The sequence below is a fragment of the Corvus kubaryi genome, unplaced genomic scaffold (genome assembly GCF_017639235.1).
Source record: "Corvus kubaryi isolate FWS band 111438036 unplaced genomic scaffold, C.kubaryi_AGA036_p1.0 37284, whole genome shotgun sequence".
Classification (NCBI taxonomy): domain Eukaryota; kingdom Metazoa; phylum Chordata; class Aves; order Passeriformes; family Corvidae; genus Corvus; species Corvus kubaryi.
Genome location: NW_024581088.1, coordinates 6,167,560 through 6,193,526, shown reverse-complemented (window position 1 = coordinate 6,193,526; position 25,967 = coordinate 6,167,560). Strand labels below are relative to the sequence as shown.

Genomic DNA, 25,967 nt, shown 5'->3' with positions numbered 1-25,967 from the left:
AAGGTTGTGTGGAAACCTCACAGCATCTACCACTATCTGAAGGAGCTACAGGGCAGGCAGAAAGGGACTCTTCGTCAGGCACTGTAATCATAGGACAAGGAGTAGTGGGTTCAGACTGAAGGAGGGTAAATTTAGTTAGCTGTTGGGAAGAAATTCTTCTCTGTGAGGGTGGTGAGGCCCTGGCACAGGTTGCCCAGAGAAGCTGTGGCTGCCCCATCCCTGGAAGTGTCCCAGGCCAGGTTGGATGGGGCTTGGAGTGACCTGGGATAGTGGAAGGTGTCCCTGCCCATGGCAGGGGGGTGGAACAAGACGGTCTTTGAGGTCTCTCCCGAGCCAAACCGTTCCGTGATTTAAGGAGATTAAGTTGCTGGTGGCAACAGGGAGACCTCTGGCAGCACTGCAGGGAGGGAGACTTATTGGGAACCCCAGTCTTGAGCTGAAACAAGTAACACCATGCAGTTTACACCTCTTGAGAGAACCTAAAGAAGCAGCTATAGATGAAAATGAGTTGATCCCAAAAAACCTGAGGGCCCGCCAGGAGACCCTGCCAGCAACACTGCTGGGAAGACTGCGGTACTGCTCTGGGAAGCCCGGCCTTAAAGCTGAAACAGCACCGCGCGATTTACACCTCTTGAGAGAACCTAAAAAAAAAAACCAAAAAGCCACCAGCCCAGAAAACAGGCGTTTTCGTTTAAAACGTCAGCGCCGACCGCGGAAAAAGCGTGAGGGCGGCGCGCGCTGGCTGAGGGAGCCGCGGGGCGGGAAAAGGCGGGCGGGCCCCGCCCCGCGCGCGGAGGTGACGCAGCCGTTGCCGCAGAGACGAACCGCCCCGGCCCCCCCGCCGGCCCGGCCCCCCCGTCCCGGTGCGGCGCGGCGCGGCGCGGCTCGGTTCGGTTCGGTCCATCCCGCGGAGCGGCCCCGGGACGCGCCTCCTGTCACCTTCAACGGCGCTGGCCCGGGCGGGAGGCGCGCGGCGGCGCCGCCATGGTGCTCATCAAGGAATAGTGAGTGCGGGGAGCTCCCCCAACCACGGCCCCCTTGAGCCCCTCCGGTCACCTCCGTCCGCGCCCGGGGCCTGGCGCAGTGACGGCCGCGGATGGGCGGCCCGGCCTCGTCCCGCACTGCGGCCGCGGAGAGGGAGGGAGGGAGCGGGGAGCGCCGTGAGGGCCGCGGCGGCGGTGGGGGCGGCAGTGAAGGTCACGGCGGGGCGGGGGCCGCGGCTGTCGGCGGGCAGCGGGTCCGTGTGGCCCCTCTGCGGCTCCGCGGGGCTTGGCCGGTGCCCCAAAGGCCTCCGCGGGTGGCTGGCCCCGCACCGGCTGTGCGGGGTGGGTGTTGGCGGTGCCCGGGTGCCGAGGGCCGAGCCGGTCCCGGGGGTTTCTGTGGGAGGTCTGAGGGAGGCAGGGGCGTCTTGCCTCCTGCTCCTTGTAACGGAGCAAAGTGTCAAGTCTGGGTTTGATCCCCCTTCCGCCTTTGGCTGTGTAATCTGCAAGGAGGGACTCCCAAGAATGTCAGAGACAAGGTAGCTCCAAAATATTTTTGTGTGGGGAAGCCTCGCCTTGGAGTTCTTCGCTGACCCTGAGGCTGCTGCGGTAGTCCTGCCCTGCGATGGGGATGAAAGGGTGGAAAACTGGCTGGACATGAGGGTGTGTAACTATTAGTCACGTTGCTTGTCACAGTCCTTGGTTCAGCAGCTTTGTGCTCGCTAACGTGGATATACTCTTGGACCGGTGCACTTTGGCTGGGTGTCTTCAAAGCTGTGCATGCTCTGCACATAGTTATTTCCTGAGTTCTTAAGGTTAACTCAAGTGCATTCCCAAGTTAAGTGCATTCCATCATTTTAAACTTCTTTCGGCTGATGGAAGAGGCTTGCTGTTTGTTTTTTCTTTCTCCCCTTATAAAAGATACCTGTGATCCCAGTGATAAAGTGGGTTTTCAGGTCTTCTCTTAGACACATTTACCTACATGACTGTGTCCTCCTTACAGGAATTATTTTGCAAGATTATGGACCATGGTGTGGATTTAAATGTTAAAACTGTGTTGAGGGTTGTACTTATCCTTGTAGTTGTCTCTATACTTGATTAACGTTTTTTCCCCTCAATCCTTAAAACCCTGCTATTTTTATCCAGACAATAGGAGTGTAGAATTCAAGAGCAGCAGCAGCGGAGCTGCTCTTTGTAACACAGAGACACCATTACCTTCTGTGGTGTTAAACTGGATAGCAGGCAGAAACCTGGGCTAAGTCCTTAGTTTCAGGTGCATGAAAAGATAACTAACTCCTTCTACAACATCTGTTTTGTTGATATTTTCCTGTGAATTTATTACTTTCCCTCTTATAGCACCTTGGCTGGGTTATCATGTATCTTTTTCACGCTTCTGCTCACAATTCCCTTGCCCTGTACCACAGTAAAGCTCATTATCAGTGAGCTGTGCTGTAAAGGTGAGAACATATGTACTTTGAATTTTCAGATTTCTGACGGTATGAGCAGTTCATTTTCATGACTTTCACTTCCAAAAGTCGTTTTACTCAACATTATTTACCTCATCATATCAGCATGTCTACTGGTCTTTCACACAGCCTGTTTCAGAAGCAATCTGTGAAGTGTAAATGTTAAGAGTAAAGGTTAAAAGACCAGAATTACTACATTGGTTTCCTTTTACAGGTTTCCATTTGTATTTTCAGAAGGCTCTCTAAACCTTTTTAGTGTTGCCATTACACTGTTTCTTTTCTTCTCTTTGTTTTGTCCTTAGTAAGACATATGTGGCTCTAAGGACAGTCAAGGTTGCTACTGGACTTTCCAAATGAACATTTATTTTTGACTTCCTGAGATTCCCAGCCACCTCTAACAGTTGCACGTTCTGAGTTGTGTCACTCTGTTGGCTCAGATTTGAGTATTGCTGATGTTGTATGATGAAATTGCCCATTTTACATCCTATTTGAGATGGTTTTTGCTGAAATCTCATGTTCCAGGAAGCAGTTGTTTAAGGCATATTGAAACCACTTGTTTTGGTGTGAGCTGGCTATTTGCTTTGCTATTACTGTTTTGCTGTTATTTTTGTTAGTTCTGGTTGCATGCAGGTAATTGCTGCCTTCCTACTGTAGATGCTAAAAATCTAAATGATCTGTAACTTCTTGTCATCTGAGCAGATTATTCTTCCATCTCTGTGACCCGTTGTCACACCCTCCCTAGTAAATCAGGTGGGTTTTATTATGTGCTCCGTAAGTATTTTAGGAGCTGGTACAGAAATAGAGCAATATAACCGAAACCTGATGTCACATTTTATTATCAGACGAGTCTGTATCATCATTTCTCTACAGCTGCTTGTCCTGATGGTTATGCAGTGATGACTTTAACATTTTCATTTGATGTCCTGTCAGACTTTCAGACTTATCTTGCCTTTCTATCCATCCGTGCTACAGATAAGCTGCCTGGATTTCGTTCATTTGTTTGCATTTTTTTGGTGTCAGGGTTTTTAAATGCTGGCTGGAGTCTTGCTTGTTGTCCTTATTTTGATTTAAACTGCCTTGGAAGACCTTGAGGAGAATCAGAGTGTGGAGACTCACTTCCCTTTCCTGTAAAGTGACGATAATGCCACTGACTCTCTCTGCAGCTGTACTTCCCTTTGCTGTCATTTGAGGCAGATTTTAATCTAACAGGGATCTTAAATGTTCCTCACCATTTTCAGGCCAACCTCATCATATAGTTTCTCATAAGTTGAGCAAGTTCTGTCCTAAAGTTAGGAATCTTTGTTCACATTGCTGCTTCTGTGAAGCTTTTCCTCAAGACCTCTTGAGTAGTCTTCCTCCTTCCTCCTTTTTCACTTGACTACCTATAAAGTTTTTTCACCCCCGCCTTCTTGGTTTGCTGGGCTGAACCAACTGTAAACCACTGATCTTCTTTGTGTTTCTGTTTCTCCATTGATGAACATTGAACTCTAAGATAATGATTCAGATTTAGTGTCTTCCAGTTTCCTGAGTGGAATTCCATTCACTTACATCAATGTTTTACACCAGGTTTTCTAAAGAATAATGTTTTCACTCCATTCCAAATAAATTGTGTCTTCGCTGTTTCTTGGTCTTTCACCTTTATTTATCATCCAGTCCCTCCTTTCATTCTTACTTCACTTTTATCCAGGTAACTAACCCAACATCATGTTTGATGGCAAAGTCTACCTGTGAAAATCTATTTCCTTTTTTTTTTATCCTCCGTTACACCATACTGGTGTTGGTCCTCTTCCCTCTTGCCTTTCAGCAGGTATTTCCAGGAAACAATATGTAAAAGTCAGTAAAACAATTGTAGTTCAGTGTATCCTGCCAGTAAGTGGCACATGAATTTCCATTAACTGATCAAATCCCATTTAAAAATTGCTTTTACTTCCTATGTTTGGCAAGGAATGCCATGTCTTCAGTAGACATGATGTAAAGAAGCACACGTGATTTGGTCTAAAATTTGTTGCCTAATGATTGTTTTGTTGTAAAACAGTCACTGTTCCTTCTCCATTCACTTTTTTACACCATTCATGATCTCTAAAACTCTTCCATACCTGAACCTTTTAGCTGGTTTTTCTCCAAGCTGAAAGGCCAAGTCTTAACTGCTTTCTTCTCACACAAAAGATGTTTCCCATCTCCAATCATCTTTTTTAACTTCCTTCACTTTTTCTGTATCCTCTTTGAGATAAATTGACCAGGACTATGTGCAATATTCAAGATGTTGGTACATGGGAGATTATAGTGATATAATTGTCGTCTTGTGTGTGTGTGTCTGTATGTGCTGTTCCAGTTTCTAATATTGGGTTTACTTCTGAACTGCAACTGAGCTGATGTTTCCTGCTGCTTTTCTATAAAGACACAAGATTTTGGCAATAACTAACTTGGGGCTCATTAACCCCATGTGTTTGGTGAAAATGAGTCCCTGTAGTGCATTATTCTTTTTTTTTTAATTGACACTGAACTTCATTTGCAGTTCTCAGTAGTTCTTTCTGCAGTGCTTTACTTGTGACAGCAACACTTCATGCTGATGGCAATCTTACATAATCTGTAATCTTTTGCCCCTATTGCAGTTTGTTCTTTTGGTAAAGTGTAAAAAAAAAATTCTATTTTCACCACTATTGCTTTTTAAAAATCTGTTTATTAATACAGAGGACTTTTTTTCCTGATTGTGTCCTAGTTTCCTTGAGACTAATTCCCAAAGAATTGGGAATTCTTCCGCCCACGGTAGGTGTATCCATTTCCTGTCTGTGTCTTGCTTTGGTTCCTTGTTCAACATCATCCTTGCTGAAAGCAGAAGTCAAACGCAGATCCAATTTTGGAGAAGGTCTTAACAAGCATGTAGTTCTGTCCACTTTAAACTGATTCTTTTCCCAAAAAATCTGTGTGACTTCAGGCAGTTTTTGCTGTGTTGTCCAGTCAGTTGATTCTCAGAAGCATTCAGGAAACCACAATAAAAAAAATTGACTCGTATAAAGCAGTGGCAGCATCTTCCTCTGCAGTGAGCTCTGAGAAAGCTTTTCCTCTGCTGTTTCCTGCTGGTTTGGGACATGTGAGCGAATCGTGCAGTGCCTTGTGGCTATTGCAGATCTCTGCAGAATTGCTGAGGCCCACAGAAACCCCCACAGCAACTTGATGAGGAATAAGATGGGATTGCTGACAGGATGGAGTGAGAGGGAACACCACTGGGTTGATGCTGTGTAGGTTTGTAGGCCAGTGAAGTATCACCAGTGAGCATCTATTGAATTCCAGAGTTTTAGGAGAGGGTTGCAGTTATGCTCTATCATGTATTGGTTCTTTTTGAGGTTATTATATAAATAGTCTTTGGCCTAAGGAGTACTAGGTGGATGCTGGAATACTGGGGGCAGAGGAGAGCTGTGCAGGCATTGCTGTGAAGAATGTGGGAATTTTGCAGCTGCAGGGATATTTGCTAATTTCTGTCTCTGTGTTCCCTTCCAGCCGCGTTATCCTGCCCGTGTCTGTGGAGGAGGTAAGTTCTTTGTTTCTTGCTTCCTTGCTTTAGGACTGTAAATAAACCTGTAATCAAAGCAGGTTCTGTGAACAAAAACTGGAAAATGCAGGCTGTCTTCAGGAACCCCTGGGAGCTGTTACTCATTCACCACCATTTTGACCAAATAATTGTATTAAGTCTGAGGGTACCAATCATCTCTCTTATAAAATACTTTCAGATATGCTGATTATAAATCTTGACTTGTCAGGCTGTTTTCAAGCACAGTTTCCTTTTGATTAGTACTGTTATTCTTTTCTATTTTTTTAACATGAAGGGGAAGCTTTAATAGAAATTTAAGTCACCCTTTAAACTGTGTTTTGCTGGAACTCTTTTGTTTTAAATTCTTAGGTGAAGATCAAGAATTTCTTGTGACTTAGGAGGCTGGTATAGGAAAAGGACTCTTTAAGACCTGTCCTGTTTAGCTCTTACATACAGAAACATTTCTTTTTGTTTAGATAAAGCTTGAATTGAGAGAAGAAGTGTAGTTTCTATTGGACAGGGTGATTTTCATCACCTAACCAACCATGGAATAGCTGTGCAGACTCTGTGACTGTTTCCCTCCTGTTTCCTGCGAGTTGCAGCTTGCCTTTCTTTCCTCCCTCCTGCACTGAACACCACTCCTGCAAAGAATCTGACCACAGAAATGTTTTGAGTTTTTTAATCTTTATCCTACCAAGGTAGAAATTGAAATAACTGAGTCTATAGCACTTCCATAGCAGATTCCTTCTTCTGGATGTGTTTTTTTTCCTTGTGATCCTTGGCTGTAAGCCTTGGGTTTATGAACTGTGATCAAGGCCTTGTTTTAACTCTTAGGGAGAGCTGTGATAACAGCACTCTTGTTCATTTTTCTTTCCTCTGAATATAGCAGCTACTGTGGCGTAGACAGTGGTGGGTTGGCTCATGGCAGCACTTTTTTAAGCACATCCCTTTTATAACTCTCACTCTTTTGACAGAACACAGTTTAGAACTTCATGTAGTGCATTCCTGCAGCCATGAGACTGGCTAGTAAAACAAAAGCAGTGTCTAAGCTGAGTTTCTTGTTCCTGTGGCTCTGTCTGCTGTGACAGATATCAGATGCTGACAGAAAGCCTAGACCTCTGATCAGAGAGTGGTTTTGGATCTGTGTTCTGTGTTAGCACAAGAACAAAGCTGTTAATGCCAGAAGTTCTGTCTGTTCCTGTAGCTTTTATGCTTTCTGCATGAATCTGTTTAAAGCAGTTCTAACAGAAGTCAGACTGAAGTGTTAAGAGTAGGGAAGTTTGGATCTTTTATTGTGCCTCAGTGCCACTCACAAGAGCAAGTGCTTGACAAAGGAAGGAATAACATGATAAGCTTTATCAAGTAAGCAAAGGATGCAGACTTGCAGGTTAGAGAAAGCTGTGGGTAAATGGCAAGTTACTCAAGCTCAATGGACAGAAAGGACCTTCCTGAATAACAGGAACCCTGCCTTGTAGTGATATGGCTCCTTGGTATCAATCTGTGTAAACAGAAAGTCAAAGCATCAGTATACAGATTGTTTCTTTGAGGGGGTTAGACTGGATGGATCCCAACACGGGGTTTTCCTGAGTTCTCTGATACTGGGATTAGCCTTCATCCAGTTAAAGCGAGTCCCTCGCTGTGCTCTCGTCACTCCCTGGCTGTTCAGAGCCTTGTGTGTAAACTGCCTGTGTGGAAAACTGAGGCCTTGGGCTGTAGATAAATCTGTCAGTCTCTAGCAACCTCCTTGCCTGAGGGTGCCCTGGGATTATATGTTTTAGGATGTCTATTGCTCTACTCTAGGTCTAGTGCTTGGCTTGTGGAGAGACCCCCAACCTGACCACATCGAATTTCTCCCCAAACTTGCACATTGTCACCATGTCCCATGAGTGATGTTGGTTTCCAAGGTCTGGTGTTCTTCCTGTGATAGGTCAGATTTCAGGAGCCAGTTCCCTGAGCAGAAAGGGTTCTAAAGTTCACTTAGCTTTGCCTATGTACCTGGGTGTGGTTAAAAAGAAAGGTTCTTTCCAATATTGACTCAGAGGATGACTACTGCTTTGTTTATTGCTTCATCACCCTTCCTCTGTGGAAAGATGCTGACACATCTTTGCATCGCTTGGTCACTGCACTGCTGTGTGTTCTACAAACCAGCTGTTAAACCTTCATTGCTTTCAAGGATTTCCTTGTGTACAAAACTCTTAAATAGGGCTCTGGAGACTTGTTATGCTCTTGACTGTGTAGCTGCTCATGAAGCATCTCTGGCTAACAGGAGGAATTCTGATTTCACTTTTATGTAGTTGATTTTTGCTCAAAAGGCTTAAGAGTTCACACCTTTTGCATGCAAATTGCTGGCAAAAGTCTGATGCCAATGTGTAAGATAGGGAATGAAATTAATTGTAAATTTGAGACGTTGTGAAAGGGTTGAGGGAGTCTTCTGTGAGATTCTGTGATATGCCAGGGATTCTACATTCAGTCTCCACCCTTAGCAAATGGATCTTAACCCCAACAGTATGGAATTCAAGAGAAAACTAGTGATCAGGAAGGCATTAGGGAGCTGTGACTTAATCAACACAGAGATCAGTGCTGCTTAGTTAGCCAAGATGGGAATTAAACGGTGCAAGAGAAGCCCTGGTGATGACTAAAACTCAAAAGCTGGGATGTGGGAGTTAGACTGTAGCAGTCTGTCTTCTTCATGGAAATCCTGCCAAAATGTGGTCCTGCTCAAGTGCAGGCTGCAAGCTGCACTGCTGTGTTGGTTTATCCATTGTCCCACTGCAGGGAGCAAAGGGAATCTCCTTGTTGTGTGTTGGGTGCCAGGCTTTGCTCCCGTTCTCTGACCAGCGTTGCCTCGCACGGTGCCAGCTTGGGGATCGTGGACTCGTGTGGATGTCTCTGCCAGCTGCCACTGAAATGCTGGTATGGATTAGAGCTTTGTGTACACATTCTGTGCTGCCTCTTTGTTCCTTTCACATAGGAAGGAGCTTGCCAAACACAGAGGAATCTTATTAATTGCGTTCAAAGCGGCTTTCAGGAAAACAACTGCTCTTGAAGATGGTTATGTTGAGATCAGGCCTGCTGGAGGAAATTTGGTGCAATGAAGATATTCTCTCAGCTGTGTAAGAGGTCTTTGACAGAGAGCAAGAGGGATAACTTCTTGCAGAAGAGAAGAAGGGTTTTTTGAGCTCTCAGGTCTGTCTGGAGTCCAGATTCATAGAGCCAGAATCTGTTTCTCTGTTTACCTTTGCAGGGAGATGATGTGGTATTTGCTCATTGGGACAGTTTTATTTGGGCCTCTTTCTCTCTTATCAATGCGATTAAAGGCTCAGAAATAACAGGGAAGTTTAAATGGTGAAGATGTTAAACCAAAGGGTTTATCTTCTTAGTGTCTGAACTTTGACCCACTTATTTGAAAGGGAGAAGGAATGAATAAGAGGCTGTTACTAAGAGGAATTAGTTTGTGCTCCTGGAGATCTGTCCTGGGACTTGCTGCAAAGCAGTCAAAGCCATTCAGTCCTCCCCTCTAATCCTGTAGTTACCAAACTCATAATAAACTCTGTTCTATGAGTATTTGTGTGACTCTTACTCTGCTAAAGCAACTTTGCTTCTAAGGTTTCACAACTCTCATGTTTTGCTCTTCTGGAGGGAGGTGAGTGTTCTGCTTTGTGTGGATCATATGTAGGGAGTCATAAGGAAAGCAGTGTGGTGTATGAAATGTCAGAAGTCAGAGACTTCTACTGCAGCCCAAAATCCAAACTGAAACTCAACCTGCTGTGACAGGGCAGGAACTGTCCAGCCAAGTGAGGGCTGCTCCTGTAACCTGCGCCAGGACCTTCTGGAGAGAACCAGCAGAGCTGCTGCTCTTAGCTGGAAAATGGTCTGATTTTTGTTCTTCCCCACATTAACTGAGGCCAGGACATCTAGCCTTGTTACTCTGGCTTGCCATCTACTCTTCCAGTAGGAATAAATATTTCCTTAGCCTTTGTTGGCACCAGATGGTACAAAGTACCAGAGAGCTTTGGGTACTGTTGTTATTTTGGATGCTCTGACAACAAAATTTAACGACTGTAGGAATCTTCCTTCATTGCAGAAGATGTTCCAGCCCAGTGAAGTATTTCTGGGTTCTCAGCTCTGAGCTGTATTCTACTTTTCCAGGCTGGGTTTCAGAAGTGCTGTTCCTGTTTCTGATGCAGAGCCTTATGCTGTGGAAAAGGAAGATGGCCTGAACAGTGTTGCATTGCTTTGTAGTTATGTTAGGGAATTTTTTTGGGTTTTGGTGGTTGTTTTTAAATTTTTTTTAATCATTGCACTTTTGGTGCCAAACACTTTGTGGATTACCCTTTCAGATTGCCTCCCTGTGCTGTTGCCTTTGGCAACAGTTGCTGTCTTGCTCACTTAAGAGTTCTGAAGACTTAACTCTGTTAAGTTAGAACTCTTCCTTTTAACTTAGTGGTTTAACTTTGTCATCCTCAAACTTTGCTCATCTAACTTTGCCTCAGAGAGACCTGTGTGAATTTTCTTCATTTGATCATGTTTCTTTTGAGCTCTGCATCCCCTTTTTCAGCTCCCAAGAGGCAAGAGTGTATTAGTCTTTACATCTTCTGCAGAGGAGAATGTGCTCTTTTGTTCATTTTCTTGATTTTTCCTCTGCTCTGCCCTGGGAAACATTTGTGAATGCCTCTTACAAAAGAAATTGTATAGTATCAAGTACTTTAAGTGATTTCTGGGAAATAATGCTGCCAAGTGCGTGTCTGTAAGAGACTGGGAAATTATCTTAGGGTAAGAATTTTACTGTATGTTGAAATTCTGTGCTCTCCCTGCTAGTAGTTTAAGCTTCTGGCTAAGAGGAAGTGTGATACAGAGGAAAAACAACACAACCCACACCAAAGGTAATAGGAAAAATAATAGGGGGAGCAGTGACAACATAGATCAACTGGTCATCTGGGACACTGGCTCGGTTATTTCATTAGATAAAGTTTTCAGAATAAAAATACCTTTTTTACTTAAGGCTTCATACTCAGTTGTTTGAACTGCACGTGGGGGATGCTCATCTTTGACCCTCAGGGGCTCCTAAGCTGTGCACATTTAGCAAGTTTGTTTCTTGGAGCACTTAAATCAGGTGGTGCAAGTAACCTTTGTCTTCTGTCTCTCTCCTGAAGTTTTTCACTCCCTTCCCTCTTACCCTGCATTTTGTAAAAAAGCTTGATGTGAATTTCTTTGGGGCTCTTCTGGATGCAGTACTGTGTGCTTATTGATTCAGGACTGGCAGTGCCTTATTCTCCACTTTTTGGGGACACCTGTGTGCTGAAAAGAGTGAAACCCAATGGATTTTGCTACAGTGTGCCCAAGGTCATCTGTGTTTTCTTTCTTTCTGATGCTCCTTTCATCTTTTCTGCTTTCTCCTGATTTTGTGTTGGTTTGGATCTTGAGATTGAAGGGTTAAAGGTAACTATCTTATTGGCAGTGCTTTCCTCCTAACTACCACTCAAGCTTTCTATCTCAAATGAAATTAAATGAGCTGCTTATCTGCCCATACAAGTGGATGTTCTTTTCTTTGCCCTCTCCCTGGGTAATAAATTTGTCCTTGGCTTCTTCTGGCAAAGTTATTACTTCTGCTAAATTATAGCTGTGGTAATAATGTGTCTTTAACTTCTCCAGTATCAAGTGGGGCAGCTGTATTCCGTGGCAGAAGCCAGTAAAAATGAAACTGGTGGAGGTGAAGGAGTGGAAGTCCTGGTGAATGAACCCTACGAAAGAGATGGAGAGCGTGGGCAGTACACACACAAGATCTACCACTTACAGAGGTATGGGAACCCTTTCATTCCCAGAGTTGGGCAAGAGGAACCAGAGGAAGATGTAATAGGGTTGAAGCAACTGTAAATCACAGATTATGTAAAGGCTGAAAGATGCAGAGGTAAGGCAGGAGTATAACAGCACCTGGCAATGAGAATCACTGGGACATCCACCCACCCCTGTAAACGTGGCTGTTGTCCTAAAAAAAATGTGGCTTTGAGCTTTTCAAAGCAAATCTGATCCTGCCACCCAGTATTTTCATACTTGAATTTGGCTAAAGAGCAAAATACCTCCTAGATTTCAACCTCCTAATTTTTTTTTTCATTTTTTTATCTTTCATTGTTCAAAGAAGGTTTATATTAACACGTCTGATTTGGCATCTCTGGAAACACTGTAATGGGGTTGGGGAGAACCCTACCCATTCCAGAAGTGTGCAAATCTCTAGTGTTTGCATTCCAGGTGATGTCCTGCCTGTCTCAGTCTGGGCCACAGTTCTCATTCCATGTAGTGCTTATCAATGCCTTTCTTCTTATTTCCAAATTCTGCAGCAAAGTGCCAGCATTTGTGAGAATGCTGGCCCCTGAAGGAGCTCTGAATATACATGAAAAAGCGTGGAATGCCTATCCCTACTGCAGAACTGGTGAGTGCCTGAGGAAGGACTCTGGATTCTGCCTTTTTGGTTTCTGGGGGCAGGGGGAAAAGGTAGGAGGAGATAAGGAAAGACACAACCAGTGGAGAAGCTGTTTCAGCTCTTCAATCTTGGATTTCTGTTCTCTAAGCCTTTTTTGTGGTGAGGAAAAGCAAAATTCAGGAGTTAAAAGAACTGCCCCTGTTTGATGTGCTGCTAATGAGTGACAGAGGAAAACAACAGACCGAGAAATAGATGTTGGTCCTCCTAAAGGAGCAGCTGTGTAACACTAATGAAATAAATACACGAGGGGTGATTTTATGTGCTCAAGTGCAGCATAGCCCGGGTGGGAAAAAGTGGAAGATGGAAGAGGGGAACAGGGTAGATCTCAGCTGCCTCTTGCTTAGTGCATTTGAAGGGAACAAGTGTTAAGTGTTGGGTATCTGCTCACTTGCAGGATCTGAGGTCAGTGAGGGTTGAACAGAGAATGCTGCAGTTGAAGTGAATCCATCTGTAAAGGCAGGGGTGAGGCTCTGGAAGCTGTGTGAAGTGGTGAAATAATGTCAAACTCATTTTCTACAGGAGTGGTTAGTATTTACTTACTGAAGTTACCGACCACAGTGTTTAGCCACTACAGCTTCTCTGGTTTCCACTGCTATAAACTGAAAATTTGACTTTGCCTCCAAACTCAAGTAGTGCTTTTGGCATCATTTTATGCTGTTTGTATCTCTGAAGGACACATTTTCTGCTAGTTGGTAGTGGTACAGTTGCTATGGGAACTAGACAATTAAAAATTCCAACTGTTCTTGAAACTCAATATATAAAAAAACCCCTTTTTTTTTACAATTTACTTAAGTGAATTTTAAATGAAGCATTTTAAAGGGAAGGGAAAGCTTTGCAGTGGGAGAGGATAGTGTTACTTCAGTCTGTGAAATTACATGCAGCAGTCTAGTGGAATGGGTATTTCGAATACAAAATTCAGATACTGCCATCAACTTTAGAATAAATTTGTAATGTCTCACATAAGATGTGGAAACAAAGTTGTTTGCAACCTTTCTAATTTTTATGCAGTTTTCTTGCTGCATGTTACTTAAATTAGTTAGTAAATGTCTAGTTTATTTCCATGTTAAGCCCACTGAACTGATTTAAATGCCTGGCTGTATCCTCCTCCTCTTTTCCTTCTCCACCAATTTCTGAAACAAAGGTATGGAGATACTTGTTTTGTTATTCTTAAGCTGCTTATCCTTCAGTTACACACTGCTAAAATTCTACTTAAGTGGAAAACATGGGATACTAAAATCAAGTACAAGACTTTTCAAACGGTCAAAGAAATTTCAGGTTTTGATATGCTAGAAATGATAACAAAGCCAAAAAAAAACCTGAACTGTAATAAACAGCAACATAATATGAGATAAAAAGTGCTTTGTTGTGGGGGTTGGAGCAGAAGGCACTTTTGATGCGGAGGCTGATAAATCTGTTTAGAGAATCTGCCAGCCTGACATGAAGCAAGAAAAGCTTGGAAAAGTTGCTGAAACCTTCCCTTGCTAGGATTGGGCAGGAGGGGAGAACCCATGGATGTGAGAACCCATGGATGTGAGAACCCATGGACGTGAGAGCCACGGACGTGAGAACCCACGGACGTGAGAACCCATGGACGTGAGAACCCATGGACGTGAGAGCCATGGACATGAGAGCCATGGACATGAGAACCCACGGACGTGAGAACCCATGGACGTGAGAGCCCACGGACGTGAGAGCCCACGGACGTGAGAGCCCACGGACGTGAGAACCCACGGACGTGAGAACCCATGGATGTGAGACCCATGGATGTGCTGTGGGGCTGCCTTGGGCGTTACCCTTTTCCTTTGGATGCACTCAGGTGTTTTGGTCGGATGTGAGGAGCCTTGGATGCCCTGGTGTGAATCTTTGGGCAGCAGAACATGCTGTGCTGGCTTAGAGCAGCCAGGCTTTCAGCCCTCTCACTAGAATCTGAAATTTAAGAGCCAGGGACCCAGCAGGAACTAAACCTGCATGTAGGAGTTGCTGGGGCTTCTGCCTGTGCCCTCCTGTCTGAGGTGGTGTTGCTGTGCTCTCCCTGGAGCACTGCTTGCTTGCACATCAGCTGTTGCACAGAGCCTTCTAAACTGGAATAAAGCAGTGCTTTCACTTGATTGTGCCTCGTGGTATGTTTTTTTTAATTATATGAGATCATCCTTCTTAGATTTCCCTATATCTCTTCTGAAAAGCTCAATTAATATGCATATTATGGGCCATTATCAAAGCGGTACTGCAGATTGAAGGAATTTAAATGCCTAGCTTATAACTTTCTGCAATTCTGCACACTTGTTTGTGCTGTAATATGTTGGTTTTACGTCCTTTGAATGGAAGCCTTGCTTAGCTCCTTTGAGGGTATAAACCATAAGTGAGGTGGTGGTTGTTGTATGGTTTCACAACTTCTGCAGTAAAAATGAAGTGAGGATTGCCTAATGGTTTTACCTGTGGGCTGGTGCCAAGGGGAGCAGTGTTCTTCTCTGCAGTCTGACTTAAATATTAATGTTGCTTAAATGTTTTTAGAAAAGCAATTTGATGTGTGTTCCCAACTCTGAGTGTAACCATGGCCTGTGGCCAAATGTCAAGAAACTGAGAAGTTGTAACTGCAGTTGAAACGTGTAGGAGTTGCTGCTGTAGTGCCTCTAGAAGCAGGTCTTAATTTGTAGCCAGCTGAGCATTGAAGTTTGAGTGGACACTTCTGAAGAGATTAATTTGTTTACTTTACAAATGAGGAGTCTTCCCTGCAGGGAAGAAGTTATGGAGGCAAAGGAACCTGTTTGGAGGCAGCTGCATAGTCACAGCACATAGTCATGGCAAAGTGGGAAGGCCCTGGTTTATAATGATTGCTGGTTTATTCAGTATTTTGTTGGGACTAGCAGGAAAAAAACCCCACTTCCTTCTTGCAGAAATAATGAAATGTTCCTTGAGATGAAGTTCAGCCTTTGAAAAGTTAGCCTTAGCTCTGCCTTCTTGTTCTCTCCTTCCAGCCCAACATGTCAGTCTAAATAATTGGCTTTCTGTAAAATTGCTGTAAAAAGCAATTTTCACATGCTATGGGGTTCAGAACAGTCCATGCCCAGCAGTGGGTAATTAAGGCAGCTGGATGTGCATGATAGGTGATTTGGGATGGTAACTGTCTCCAGAACGCTGGGTTGGAAACTCAAAAATTGTTACAGTACCTTTAAAACCAAATTGCTCCTTAATCAAGCCCTCATGTTAAACTTCAGAACAGACCAGAGAAGTTCAACTCCAGCTTCAGACTTCCTTCTGCTTGAGTAGAATTGCTCAGGTAGAGCAGATGCTGACTGTTACAGGATCTTTAATTGCTTTTCTGTGTTGAATAATTGAGCCTCACTGTCCGGGGAGTTCAGTTACCACGAGCAGCAGAGATGCAGAGGGTCTGGTTACTCCAGGCAGGTCTGCACTGGCCTGAAATCCAGCATGGGTTTCCTTTGGAACTACAGAGAGGCTTCTTATCTGCAAGCTGAGAAAGGATTGGTAAAATGCTGTCAGCTGAACATACTTATTCCATCTTCTCATCCAGCTGGCTGCAGGCCAGGGAGTACAAGTGGCAGTACATAATTAATTGCTGCTCCTCTGGGTTTTTCCTAGTCTGAGAATTTCCAGAGGAGAAGGGGGTGAAGTTAGCTGGGTTTTATCAGCTTCCATGTCTTTTCCCTCAGAGGTACCAGCAGTGCCCTGGGAAGCTGAAGCTGTCCCTGTTTGGCTGAGAATGGGAGGAGGGCAATGGTTGCTGTAGAGTCTTTTTTCACTAAAGTACTGTGTCTCTTTCTTTTCATGTGTTGATTTCTTGGACCAGTAATTACAGTAAGTATTGCTTTTACTGATGATCTATGGAATAATGTCTGAAATGAAGTGTTCTGGGTAGAAGCAGCTCTTTAACGTGAGCTAAAGGCACTTCAGCCTTTATCATTTTAAGATCACATGGATTAACTCCCATTGCCAACTCTGGTGTATCCACAGACCCTTTGTGACCATGGACAGAGACCTGTCTGTGCTGCAGCAATGGGAAAGAACCATTGCCTGGGTAAACGGAATAAAAACCAGTTAGCTCATGCCGTGCTGTCCCTTTGAGGAGTCTCTTTTCTGAATTTGATGTTTCCTTTCTACATGCTGACTGTTTCACTGGCTTGTGCTTTTGTTTCTGCTCCCCTGAGGGAGGATAGGGTTACCTTTGGGAGTCCTTTGCTACTCACAGTAATAGTGAGAAATGGAAAGTGTTCTGCTTACTTGGCAGAACTGTGCTTCTTGTCCCTTCCCAGTGTCAAAAGCTCTCAGCACATCAGTTTGATACTGTTATTAATTTGAAGAGTTGCATCAAAATATGTACTCAGTGCTAGATTAGTAATCTCTTTGGAAAGACAGTTCCTGCCTAGCTAACTTATGTTACCCCTTCTAAACTCTAAATAGAGTGGCAGATATTGTCCTTTAAAGAAAAAGCTGTTTATAAACTCCAAATGCTTCACTAAAACAATAGAACTTATGGGGGTTTTTTTGGTGAACAGCTTGTGGTTTATTTAATCTTAAGTAATTAATGATCAATCAATTTTGCTGAAAGCAATGATCTGATTACAAATAATACTGAAATTCCCTAAGTCAGACCCCAGTAAAATGGAGAGTTCATTCTTTGAATGATTCAGTTCTTTGAGTTGACTCTCCTAATGCTTATCTGTGTAATAAGAAGACAAATTCTATATCATAAGAATAACAAGAAGCTTTATTTTGATGACAGAATGAGTATATGAAGGATGACTTCCTGATCAAAATTGAAACCTGGCATAAATCAGATCTTGGAACACAAGAGAATGTAAGTACTTGTGTCGTGTGTTTTACTCATCTCTTTAATGTCACAGTGCTGCTTTCTGTGCTGGATTAGAGAAGTGCTGTGTGGAACTGTCTATTCACTGTGGTCCTGCATTTCAAATATTTGTCTCACTACCAAGGCAGAGACTCCCTTCTTGTTGGCTTCTCACATAAACTGAATAAAATTGACCCCCAAGCACTTGTTCTGTGTGAGCACCTTTGCTTCTTTAGAAACTCTCCCACTGTGTGCTTACCAAGGGGAGCACTGCATTTCCATCTGGCTTTATGTTTTCTTAGAATGGGAGTGTTCTGTTACTGAACCAGCTCCTTGAGTCTTGTTGTTTCCCTGCAGGTCCATAAACTGGAGCCAGAGGTATGGAAGAGTGTAGAAGCCATTTATATAGACATTGCTGATCGGAGCCAAGTACTCCCCAAGGTATGGTAGGTGGGTAGCAGCTCCCTCGGGGGGGAGGCCTTGTGCTAAAAGAGGGGATCATGGATAAACTGTGTTTTCAGGGATGGTCACAGGTAGCAGGACAAGTGAGAGGATGGAAAGAGGAGGAAAGGCGTTCCTTAAAACTACTCATGCAAGCCAGAGGAAAAGCTCTTTTAAAAACTGTGTCAACACTGCCTGGAAAATGTGTTGCCTGGGGATGTAACTATATTTCTACAGCACTGCAGCTGGCTAAAGTGCTTGAATAGCAGGAAATGGCACTCCCCTTTCCATACAGGATCTCTCTTAAACTTCCCCCTTTTTGATACCGACCCCTGGCTTCACAAGTGTACCTGGAAATGGTGTAGCTAACACTTGGTTTTAAGAATCACTACAGTTACTGTGGGAAAGAAAGGAGTGTTTCTGTACTGTACTGGGAAGAAAAATCAGCTGCACAAAAATGGAATGTTGCTTGAGTTTCCTGACTTTCAAACAGTGTTTGATACCATTCTCATGGTGGTACTGTGAGTCTGACTGTACTTTCCTTCTAGTGAGCAGCATGTGAACATCACAGTGATACAGTGCTGTGAAAAATTCTAGAGAGCACAGCTCCAGAGCATAGCTGCTTTCTGTAACAGCAGTGTTTAGCTCCCAAAGAACAAGGGGTTACAGGAAACATATCCTACAGACCTTCTGATAGCCTTACAAAGGTTGTATCAGTTTGTTACCACTTATTCATAGGTCTAGGACACAGCACAGGGGGGAGAAATATTTCCTTGAAGTGTCTGACCTAATGTTGAGGTCTGAAAACAGTAGCTCTTGAGAAGGCAGAGGTTATTCTTTGCCCAGGAAAATAAATCCTTCATGTGAGAGATCAGCTGGATAACAGTAGAATAATTTATGTTTAATCTTTGTGTCTGTCCAATAGGATTACAAGGCAGAAGAAGATCCAGCAAGATTTAAATCTGTCAAGACTGGACGTGGACCTCTGGGTCCCAACTGGAAGGTTTGTATTGATGGGTTCAGGAGCTGTAGCAACTTGCATGACTGAAGTACAGATACTGGGGTTTGGAGCCAAAGGTACATCTGGAAAACACTGGAATCTTCCTTCTGCAGAAGGAAATGCAGAACTTAGCACTGAAACTGTTGTGGTTTTAAAATAAGTGAGAGAGCTTGGTACAAAGAGTTTGAGTTCCAGGAACTCTCCAGAGCTGTCTGGTGCTCAGCCCAAGGGTTCACCCAAGAGGATTTAAGTATGAAATAGCTCAGTAATGACCAGCAGTGTTTAACCTTTCACTGAAATCCTTGGAATCTGAAGACATTACAAGTGCAGATCTAATACCAGTCTTTAAAAGGGACCCTGAGTGGGATTTGGGGAGCTACTGGTGTGGAGGTCTGATTTCTAGCAGGCACATGTGGCAGAAGCTGAAGTTGATATGATTCACTTGGGAAAAATGGTTATGGCTCCTGTAATAGGAAATAGGAAACCTAATGGAGTTTTCTTTAAGGCTTTATAATCATGACTCAGATGATATAATCTAATTCCAAAATGTTTTAGATAGGGACTTTATCAAGAGACTTTTAAGGAAGCGAAGTAGTCGTCGTATAACAGTGAAGATACTGAAAGACATCATTTTAATGGAAGAAAAAGGGGACAACAGAGGAGAGGAAGGAGTAGTCTGTTCTCAAAATGGAGGGAAAGCCACCTGTGTAGGAAACGAGGGTCTATTTTCATCATGCTCTTCTATACCCTGGAAAAAGGGTGAGCAAAGGTGTGACAAAACTTGTCCATAAAAAATAAGCAAGATATAAGGATGCAAGAGGATTGTGGGGAATTGTGGAAAGACTTCATAGCTAGGACTGAAGGAGCTGCTTTCCTGGAGACATTCAGCCAGGGGCTTAATGTGAATGTCTTTGTGTCTTTGCAGAAGGACCTGGGGAAGCAGTCAGATTGTCCATACATGTGTGCTTACAAGCTGGTAACAGTCAAGTTCAAGTGGTGGGGTCTGCAAAATAAAGTGGAGAACTTTATACAGAAGGTATGTTCTGCGATGAGGAGAGATGTGGAAATGGGACACGTTTCATCACCCACCTGCTGTAGCAGTCAGTGCCTCTGCCTGAAATTCTGCAGTCAGTTAAAGCTGGGTTCAATTTGCTGCTAATCCAAGGGCAGGGCTGGCTGGTTGTTGTGTGAACTGGCTATGGAACGTTGTCACTCTAATGTGTGAAGGTAAATTGGCTGGTTTGTGTTGTTTAATAGATCAGAATGGCAGTCACTTCGTAGTTGATTTGTGAGTGATGGGGTGATGCATTTATACTGGAATTACATTGCTTAAAGGCAAAACATTTTTTTGTGGGGAGATAGCTCCAGCTATTCGATCCTGATCAGCTGAGGATCTTTCTAGCAAGTCCTGGAGCTCTAGTCATGCTTTCCTCTCCCAGTCTGCTGCATGAGAAACTTGTGTTAAAAAATAAGCAGATGGTGGGAAACTTTATTGACTTTAAACAGAAATGGTATCTTGAAAAGAGCTTTTTTGTGGCAGAGTCTATAACCCATGAGCTGCAGGAGAATGCTACACCTGGGAATGCTTGTGTGTGGTTTCTCAGACAGTGCTGTGTTCATAAAACTCCTGTGCCTTCAGATCACAGAGACTTCTCAGTGGTTAATATTGATAAACCACAGAGCCACTTCTGCAAAAGCAGTTCTCTGGTGTTACAATCTAAAGACAGCTCCAAGGGGGAATGACCACAGTGCTGCAGGATTTCAAATACCTCTAACAAAAGTCCTGAAAAAAGCGGTGTCTTCAATCCCTTTCTTTTTATGAGTATCTACAGGTTTGCATCAAAGTATTCAAGCTGCTTTTGATGAGAGCAGGTATCAGATATGAAACCATAATTGATAAAACTGAAGTGTTCTTCCTTAATGAGGTCTTTCCAAGAGACTTTGTATAACCCTGTCTAACAGAATGATTTTGCCTCTTATAAAATGGAAATAAATTGCTCCAAACCTGAAGTAGCTTGTGCACATTAGTCACCTCTGCTGAAAGGTTTTCAGCTGTGAAAAACAAGTTTAGGCATTTTTTTAGGTCATTGCAAAGGGAACAAAAAACACTTCCTAACTTCCAGTTTTTAGCAAGTTAAGAATTTTAAAAATACGTGTTTCTCCTTTTTTCTGCACCTCTAGGCCAACTTTCATGCTCTAAGTAAACCCAACTTGGAGCACTTTATTCAGTCAGAACAGTACTGTCAAATCAAAGGAAACTCACTAATTCTTTCAGTGCAGTGTGCAGACTGCTGTCTAGGTTTGAGGGGGAAAAAAGACATTTCTCTGGGGATTCAGGGCTCTAGATTAGCTATTCTGATAAAAGAATAAAAATGAGCTATCTCCAGTTTACAATTGTGGCAGCTAGATGGAAAGGTGGGCGAAGGAGCTGATTCTTCAGTGTACACATCTCTGAAAATTCTTACAATCCTGTGAGCTCCATGGTAATTGCCCTGTGACTAAGCTGGTTTGTGTTTTATTCCTCCTTTTGCAGCAAGAAAAGCGTCTCTTCACAAACTTCCACCGGCAGCTCTTTTGCTGGCTTGATAAGTGGGTTGATCTGACTATGGAGGACATCCGTAGGATGGAGGAGGAGACCAAGAGACAGCTGGATGAGGTCAGTGGGAAAGCAGGGCAGGTGTGGGTTGTGTGAGAAACTGCTTCTCTCCTGCACAGCAGAGAGGAGAGGCTGCTGCATTGTCAGGGCATGGTGTGAATTGTGCTCCTGCTATTTAGGTCATGCTGTGTGTGCTGTGAATGATTGGCCATGAGTCCATCGTGCTGGCATCTCCTAATCATTATGGAATTCTCCTTCTGTTTGTCATTGAGCCAGTAAATGTATTGAACCACAGGTAATGAGGGGCTGAGTGGCAATGATTCATTTACTGCCTCAGTATCTTCTATTTGCTTTTACTCAAAGCTGAATGGTCGATTTTGTTCTCATTAATTGCTGGAAACCTGTTGAGTAAAAGGTTTTTTAGCTCTAAGTACCGTAAGCAGGTAGTAGGGGTATGTAACAGGATTCTTACTCTGAGAAACACAAGTTTGGTAATAATGAGAACCTTGTTCCATGGTTTGTGTCCTGCCCTGCACCCTCCTCTCCCTTCGTGCCTCAGGATATTTCATTCTAGTTTCATGTTCACTCTTGCCCTTTGGGTAAGGGTTCTAAATCTGTTGCCAACCCACGGCTTAACCAGAAATGGTGCCTGCATGTGCATTTCGCAATCGCTGATTTGAGATGCTGAGATATAATCAATGTCTTACATACTGGAGGTGTTTCATACTGATAAATTTTGAGATAAGGCATGTGAGAATCAGTACTTGAACACTGTTTCCTTTTTCAGATGAGAGAAAAAGATCCAGTGAAAGGAATGTCGGCTGCAGATGACTAATATGACTCCTTCCTTGTGCACTGTAGGTATCAAGTGATTTGACAAAACTCTGTATTACTCTATTTGGTTTAAAACCCCCAACATTTGTGTGAGAAATGATCCTGTTCATAGCTTGACAGGCAAATCTGTGGTATTGATTGTTTTTATAGTTTCACTGACAGGTTGATGAGCGAGGTTTACTGCCTCGTTTCAGAACTATTCTAAAGAAATGTCTGAGTGAAAAGTGTAAGAAAAATGTGTTAGAATATTCTGTAGATTTTAGTGCTATTCTTATTTCTGTAATGCATGTGTTACTTTCCATGACTTGCAGAGAAACTTTTGTCAGTCTCAAAAAAAGTAAGTTAGACATGCAAATGCTTGGAATACAGTTGGAAATTGAACATTCCAAGCATATTTACAAGGAATTTATTTTTTCCATTGCTTGTTAACAATATTTACTAGTGGGCCAAGGCTTGGAGTAACACTTGGGCATTGCGGGAGAAGCAACCATGACAATTTTAAAGCTTTTGATTTGTTTTCTTTCTATTCTGTTAAATTATGTCATCAGTTTGGGGGCTGATTTTGCCAAATTTTTCTTAGACACTGGGCAAAAATGGGGTGTAGTGTTAGAGAAGTAAGAAGGCAAAGAGAAAGAAGAGATCGTCCATTTATGTTGGGAAGAACAGGTTATTAGGGCAGTAAAATGCCGTCCTAGTTATCCTTGGAAGGAATGGGGTGGGGCAGAACCACATCCTCATGGAGTACTGACTGTTTACCTCTGTTTGCCCTCTGTTATCTGCAGGTTTCTTGGTGGTAAGTGGGGAGCACGAGGTGAGGGAGTGTCTGAAGGGCTGTCTTTTGGTAGATATTATTTTAATTTTTGAATGCAGCTTCAACCACTTGATTTTCTTCTTCCCCCTTTCCTCTGGCTCAGTGCTGCAGTGTAACAATGCATTGTCTGCCTGGCGACAGCGTGACTCACATTTGCTCTCTCAAGGTTGTCTGACACTTGCCTTGGCACGATGCTTTTCCAAAGTCATCCTGAAACGTTTCCCTGTTGTCTCTTTGTTTCAGTTTGCAAGACAGTCGTCAGGAAGGCCCAGGGAATCCACACCCTTGACTGACGGACCATCTCTGGATCAAGCCTTTCTCTGTCCAACCGGCAGGCGATTTTAAACCTCCCATAGCTAATTCTAGATGCCCCTTAATATTGTGAGCAAATAGACAGTCTGGTACTAAGCACTCCGATGTTAACACGTGTATCCCGAGGAGTTTCCTCCTCGGAGCCGTGTGACTTAGAGATTGCTGTATTTACGACTCCTCCCTCCTCTTTTTTTCATTGTGTTCAAACCAATTTCCATGTGGCCCTGTTTGATTTCCAAGTGACATTTTTAGCTCAAATAGTCTTGTGATGTGGTGATTTAGAACTTTTGGTTTTTGTTTTGTTTTGTTTTTCCAAGTGGGATAAACTGCCACCTTTTTTTCTGCCCAGCCCTTCACCGTTTTTTGAATGTCTGTTTGGAGAGGGAAATTATCCATATTTAAAAGTGCAAAACTCTTCCACAAAATAGGATGCTCTCACCCTTGCTCCCAGAGGGAGCTATTTAATGGCAGGTAGTCTGAGTACAAAATGAGGAGCAGCCAGAGAGTTCTTGGTTTGTGGTGAGTTGTGATTTGTGGCTTCTGCAGGGCATTATTTTGTTCTGGCTTAACACACATGAATTAAAGACTGCCCAGAAGCTGCAACCAGGCCCTCTGCTGGGGCATTCAGCACTTACCTGTTGAGTTTCAATTTTAGAGGTCTGTCTGGCCCACGTAGCTCTGTCGTCCTCCAGCTGTGTGTGTCAGTCTTACAAAATCTTTCTTGACATATGTTGCAACTTCCTGGTTCTTTATTTATTAAGACTTCCCATAACTTAGAAAGCTGAAATGGTTTTGACTCATAATAACAATGTGATTTTCCCTGGACAAATTAGGATGTTGCAAAGGCTGGTGTACAAGCGAGGTCTTGGCATCTGGTTACATCCAGGTGCCTGGGGCGGTGGTTCTGCTCAGCAATAATATCCTTCCCATTGCAAGAATGACTAAAATATCTCCTTTTGTGCTGTAAAAAAAGCAACTTGTAAAGACCTGCAGTTTTCTAGGATATCTGTTGGTTATTATAAATCACAGAGGATATTGTTAATATAAAGAGGTCTTGTTATTTAATGAACTCAAATACTTACTGTACTTATCCTTATGTTGATATCAGCTTTAGACAATCAACTAAGCAGAACAGAATCAAGGAAATGCTGCTTTCTTCAATATGTATGAGAAAAATTCCTACTTCTTTGCTTATCCCTAAGGCCCAATGTTTGATTCTTTTTTTCCCCCCTAGTAGTAATAACTTTATTTTCCACTTCTGTATTTGGCAGCACTAACATGAAATCCTGTATGCCAAACAGTCGTGGGTGTATCACCACTTTTGAGGAGTCTTTTTAGCATTCTGTAATACACTGACTCCTCCAGCCCTTCCCACTCCTGCAAGCAGGAGAGATCCTGAGATGATCCCATGCCATGCTGAACAAGGCTGTGCTGGGATCAGAGCTGTTTTCAGTGTGAGGGAAGATGGGAATGCTCTGGAGGGAGAGGAAGGCATTTGGTTTCTGGGGAGGGGGCAGTTTATCCCTTTATTTTTAGTCTGTTATTTTGCCTTACTCATGTCTAAGTGCAATAAGCTCTGAATTGTACCAGTAACTCTGGCAGGCTCTTCTCAGTGACCTCAGACGGTTCTGTGGGGTTGGGGTGGGGTTTGAGGGGTTTTAGCAATCTCACCGGGCAGAAGTAAAACAAGTTTATTGTAAAATAGGTAAAGAAACTAAATTTTAATCTTTGAGGCTATTTGGGAACAGGAAGTTTCATGACATGTTGTATAGCTGTTCCAGAAGTATTCTAGGAGTGTAGGCCCCAGTTAGAGTTCTTTCAGTTTGAAGTATTTTTAACAGAGAATTTATGCACTGACTTTCCATTTATGTTTGTTGGTTACGTTTTGAGGGATTCTTATATTTGAGGGCAACCTGAGAATACACATAGCACACTTGTTCTTTCAGTTTGTGTTATCCAAGAGGCTTTCCATCTGATGACACTAATCGCCGTGGAAGCAGATTGTAACATTCCACCATTGCAATCCTTTTTTGATCCTCTGATTTCAGAGTAAGAGCTTTTACACAAAGCTTTCCTGATTAGTGGAAAAACTTGGGGGGGGGGGGGGGGGGGTGAAAACTGCAGGAACTTCAGCCTGAATACTCCCCCCACCTGCTCCCTGCCCTTTGTTTTCTGTCCTTCCAATTTGATCCTGAGTGAAAGCATCCCTCAGCCTTTGGATAGACAAATCCTGTAAAGACCCTTCAGTCTCGACGCTTGGTTCCTGCTAGTGAGCATAGCAAAGATCACGCAGCGTTCCCGTGCCGTATCTTCCATCAGCTTTGGCAAGAACCCCTGGACCTGCCGGCTCCCGGTGGGATCAGGAGGGGCTGGATGTGCTGGGATCGTCACTCCCATCCACACCAGGTGGGTTTGGGGGTCTGGGGGCAGCCCCCTTGCCCCAGCCTGGTTTGCTGACAGGGCTGCTTGCCCCCCGCATCCCGCACCCCTCTGGGTTCATCCCGCTGGGCCTCCCGCCACATCCCGACGGGTTCTTCGTGCTCTTTCCTTTGGCAACACACACTTTGTAGAATGGGTTAGATTATCTCGTCGTTTCTTTAAATGTGAGTTTGTGCCTTTTTTGTCTCCTAAATCTTCCAATACAGGCATATTGGAAATGAAATCTAATAAAATACTAGACAGAGCCTCCCGCTTCCGTCTCCTTTGTTTTGGG

The 25,967-nt window shown here is 43.5% G+C and overlaps 1 protein-coding gene across 1 annotated transcript; it reads left to right on the top strand.

Annotated features, from left to right (window-relative positions):
* The first annotated feature begins 837 nt into the window (after window positions 1-837).
* PITPNA (phosphatidylinositol transfer protein alpha) lies at window positions 838-25,938 on the top strand. Its single transcript, XM_042026118.1, has 12 exons — window positions 838-1,004; window positions 5,945-5,975; window positions 11,628-11,773; window positions 12,311-12,402; window positions 16,262-16,269; window positions 17,195-17,269; window positions 17,618-17,701; window positions 18,627-18,704; window positions 19,627-19,737; window positions 21,235-21,357; window positions 22,085-22,154; window positions 23,186-25,938. The coding sequence occupies exons 1-11, from the start codon at window positions 985-987 to the stop codon at window positions 22,130-22,132; spliced, it is 816 nt and encodes a 271-aa protein (XP_041882052.1). The 5' UTR covers window positions 838-984; the 3' UTR covers window positions 22,133-22,154; window positions 23,186-25,938.
* The last annotated feature ends 29 nt before the right edge of the window (window positions 25,939-25,967 follow it).

What these genes read in the sequence shown, in the direction of transcription:
- PITPNA (XM_042026118.1), top strand. Translation starts at nt 985, where the DNA reads ATGGTGCTCATCAAGGAATA. An exon ending in ATCTTGGAACACAAGAGAAT is followed by an intron (nt 17,270 to 17,617) that starts GTAAGTACTTGT and finishes GTTTCCCTGCAG; the next exon opens with GTCCATAAACTGGAGCCAGA. An exon ending in GGAGCCAAGTACTCCCCAAG is followed by an intron (nt 17,702 to 18,626) that starts GTATGGTAGGTG and finishes TCTGTCCAATAG; the next exon opens with GATTACAAGGCAGAAGAAGA.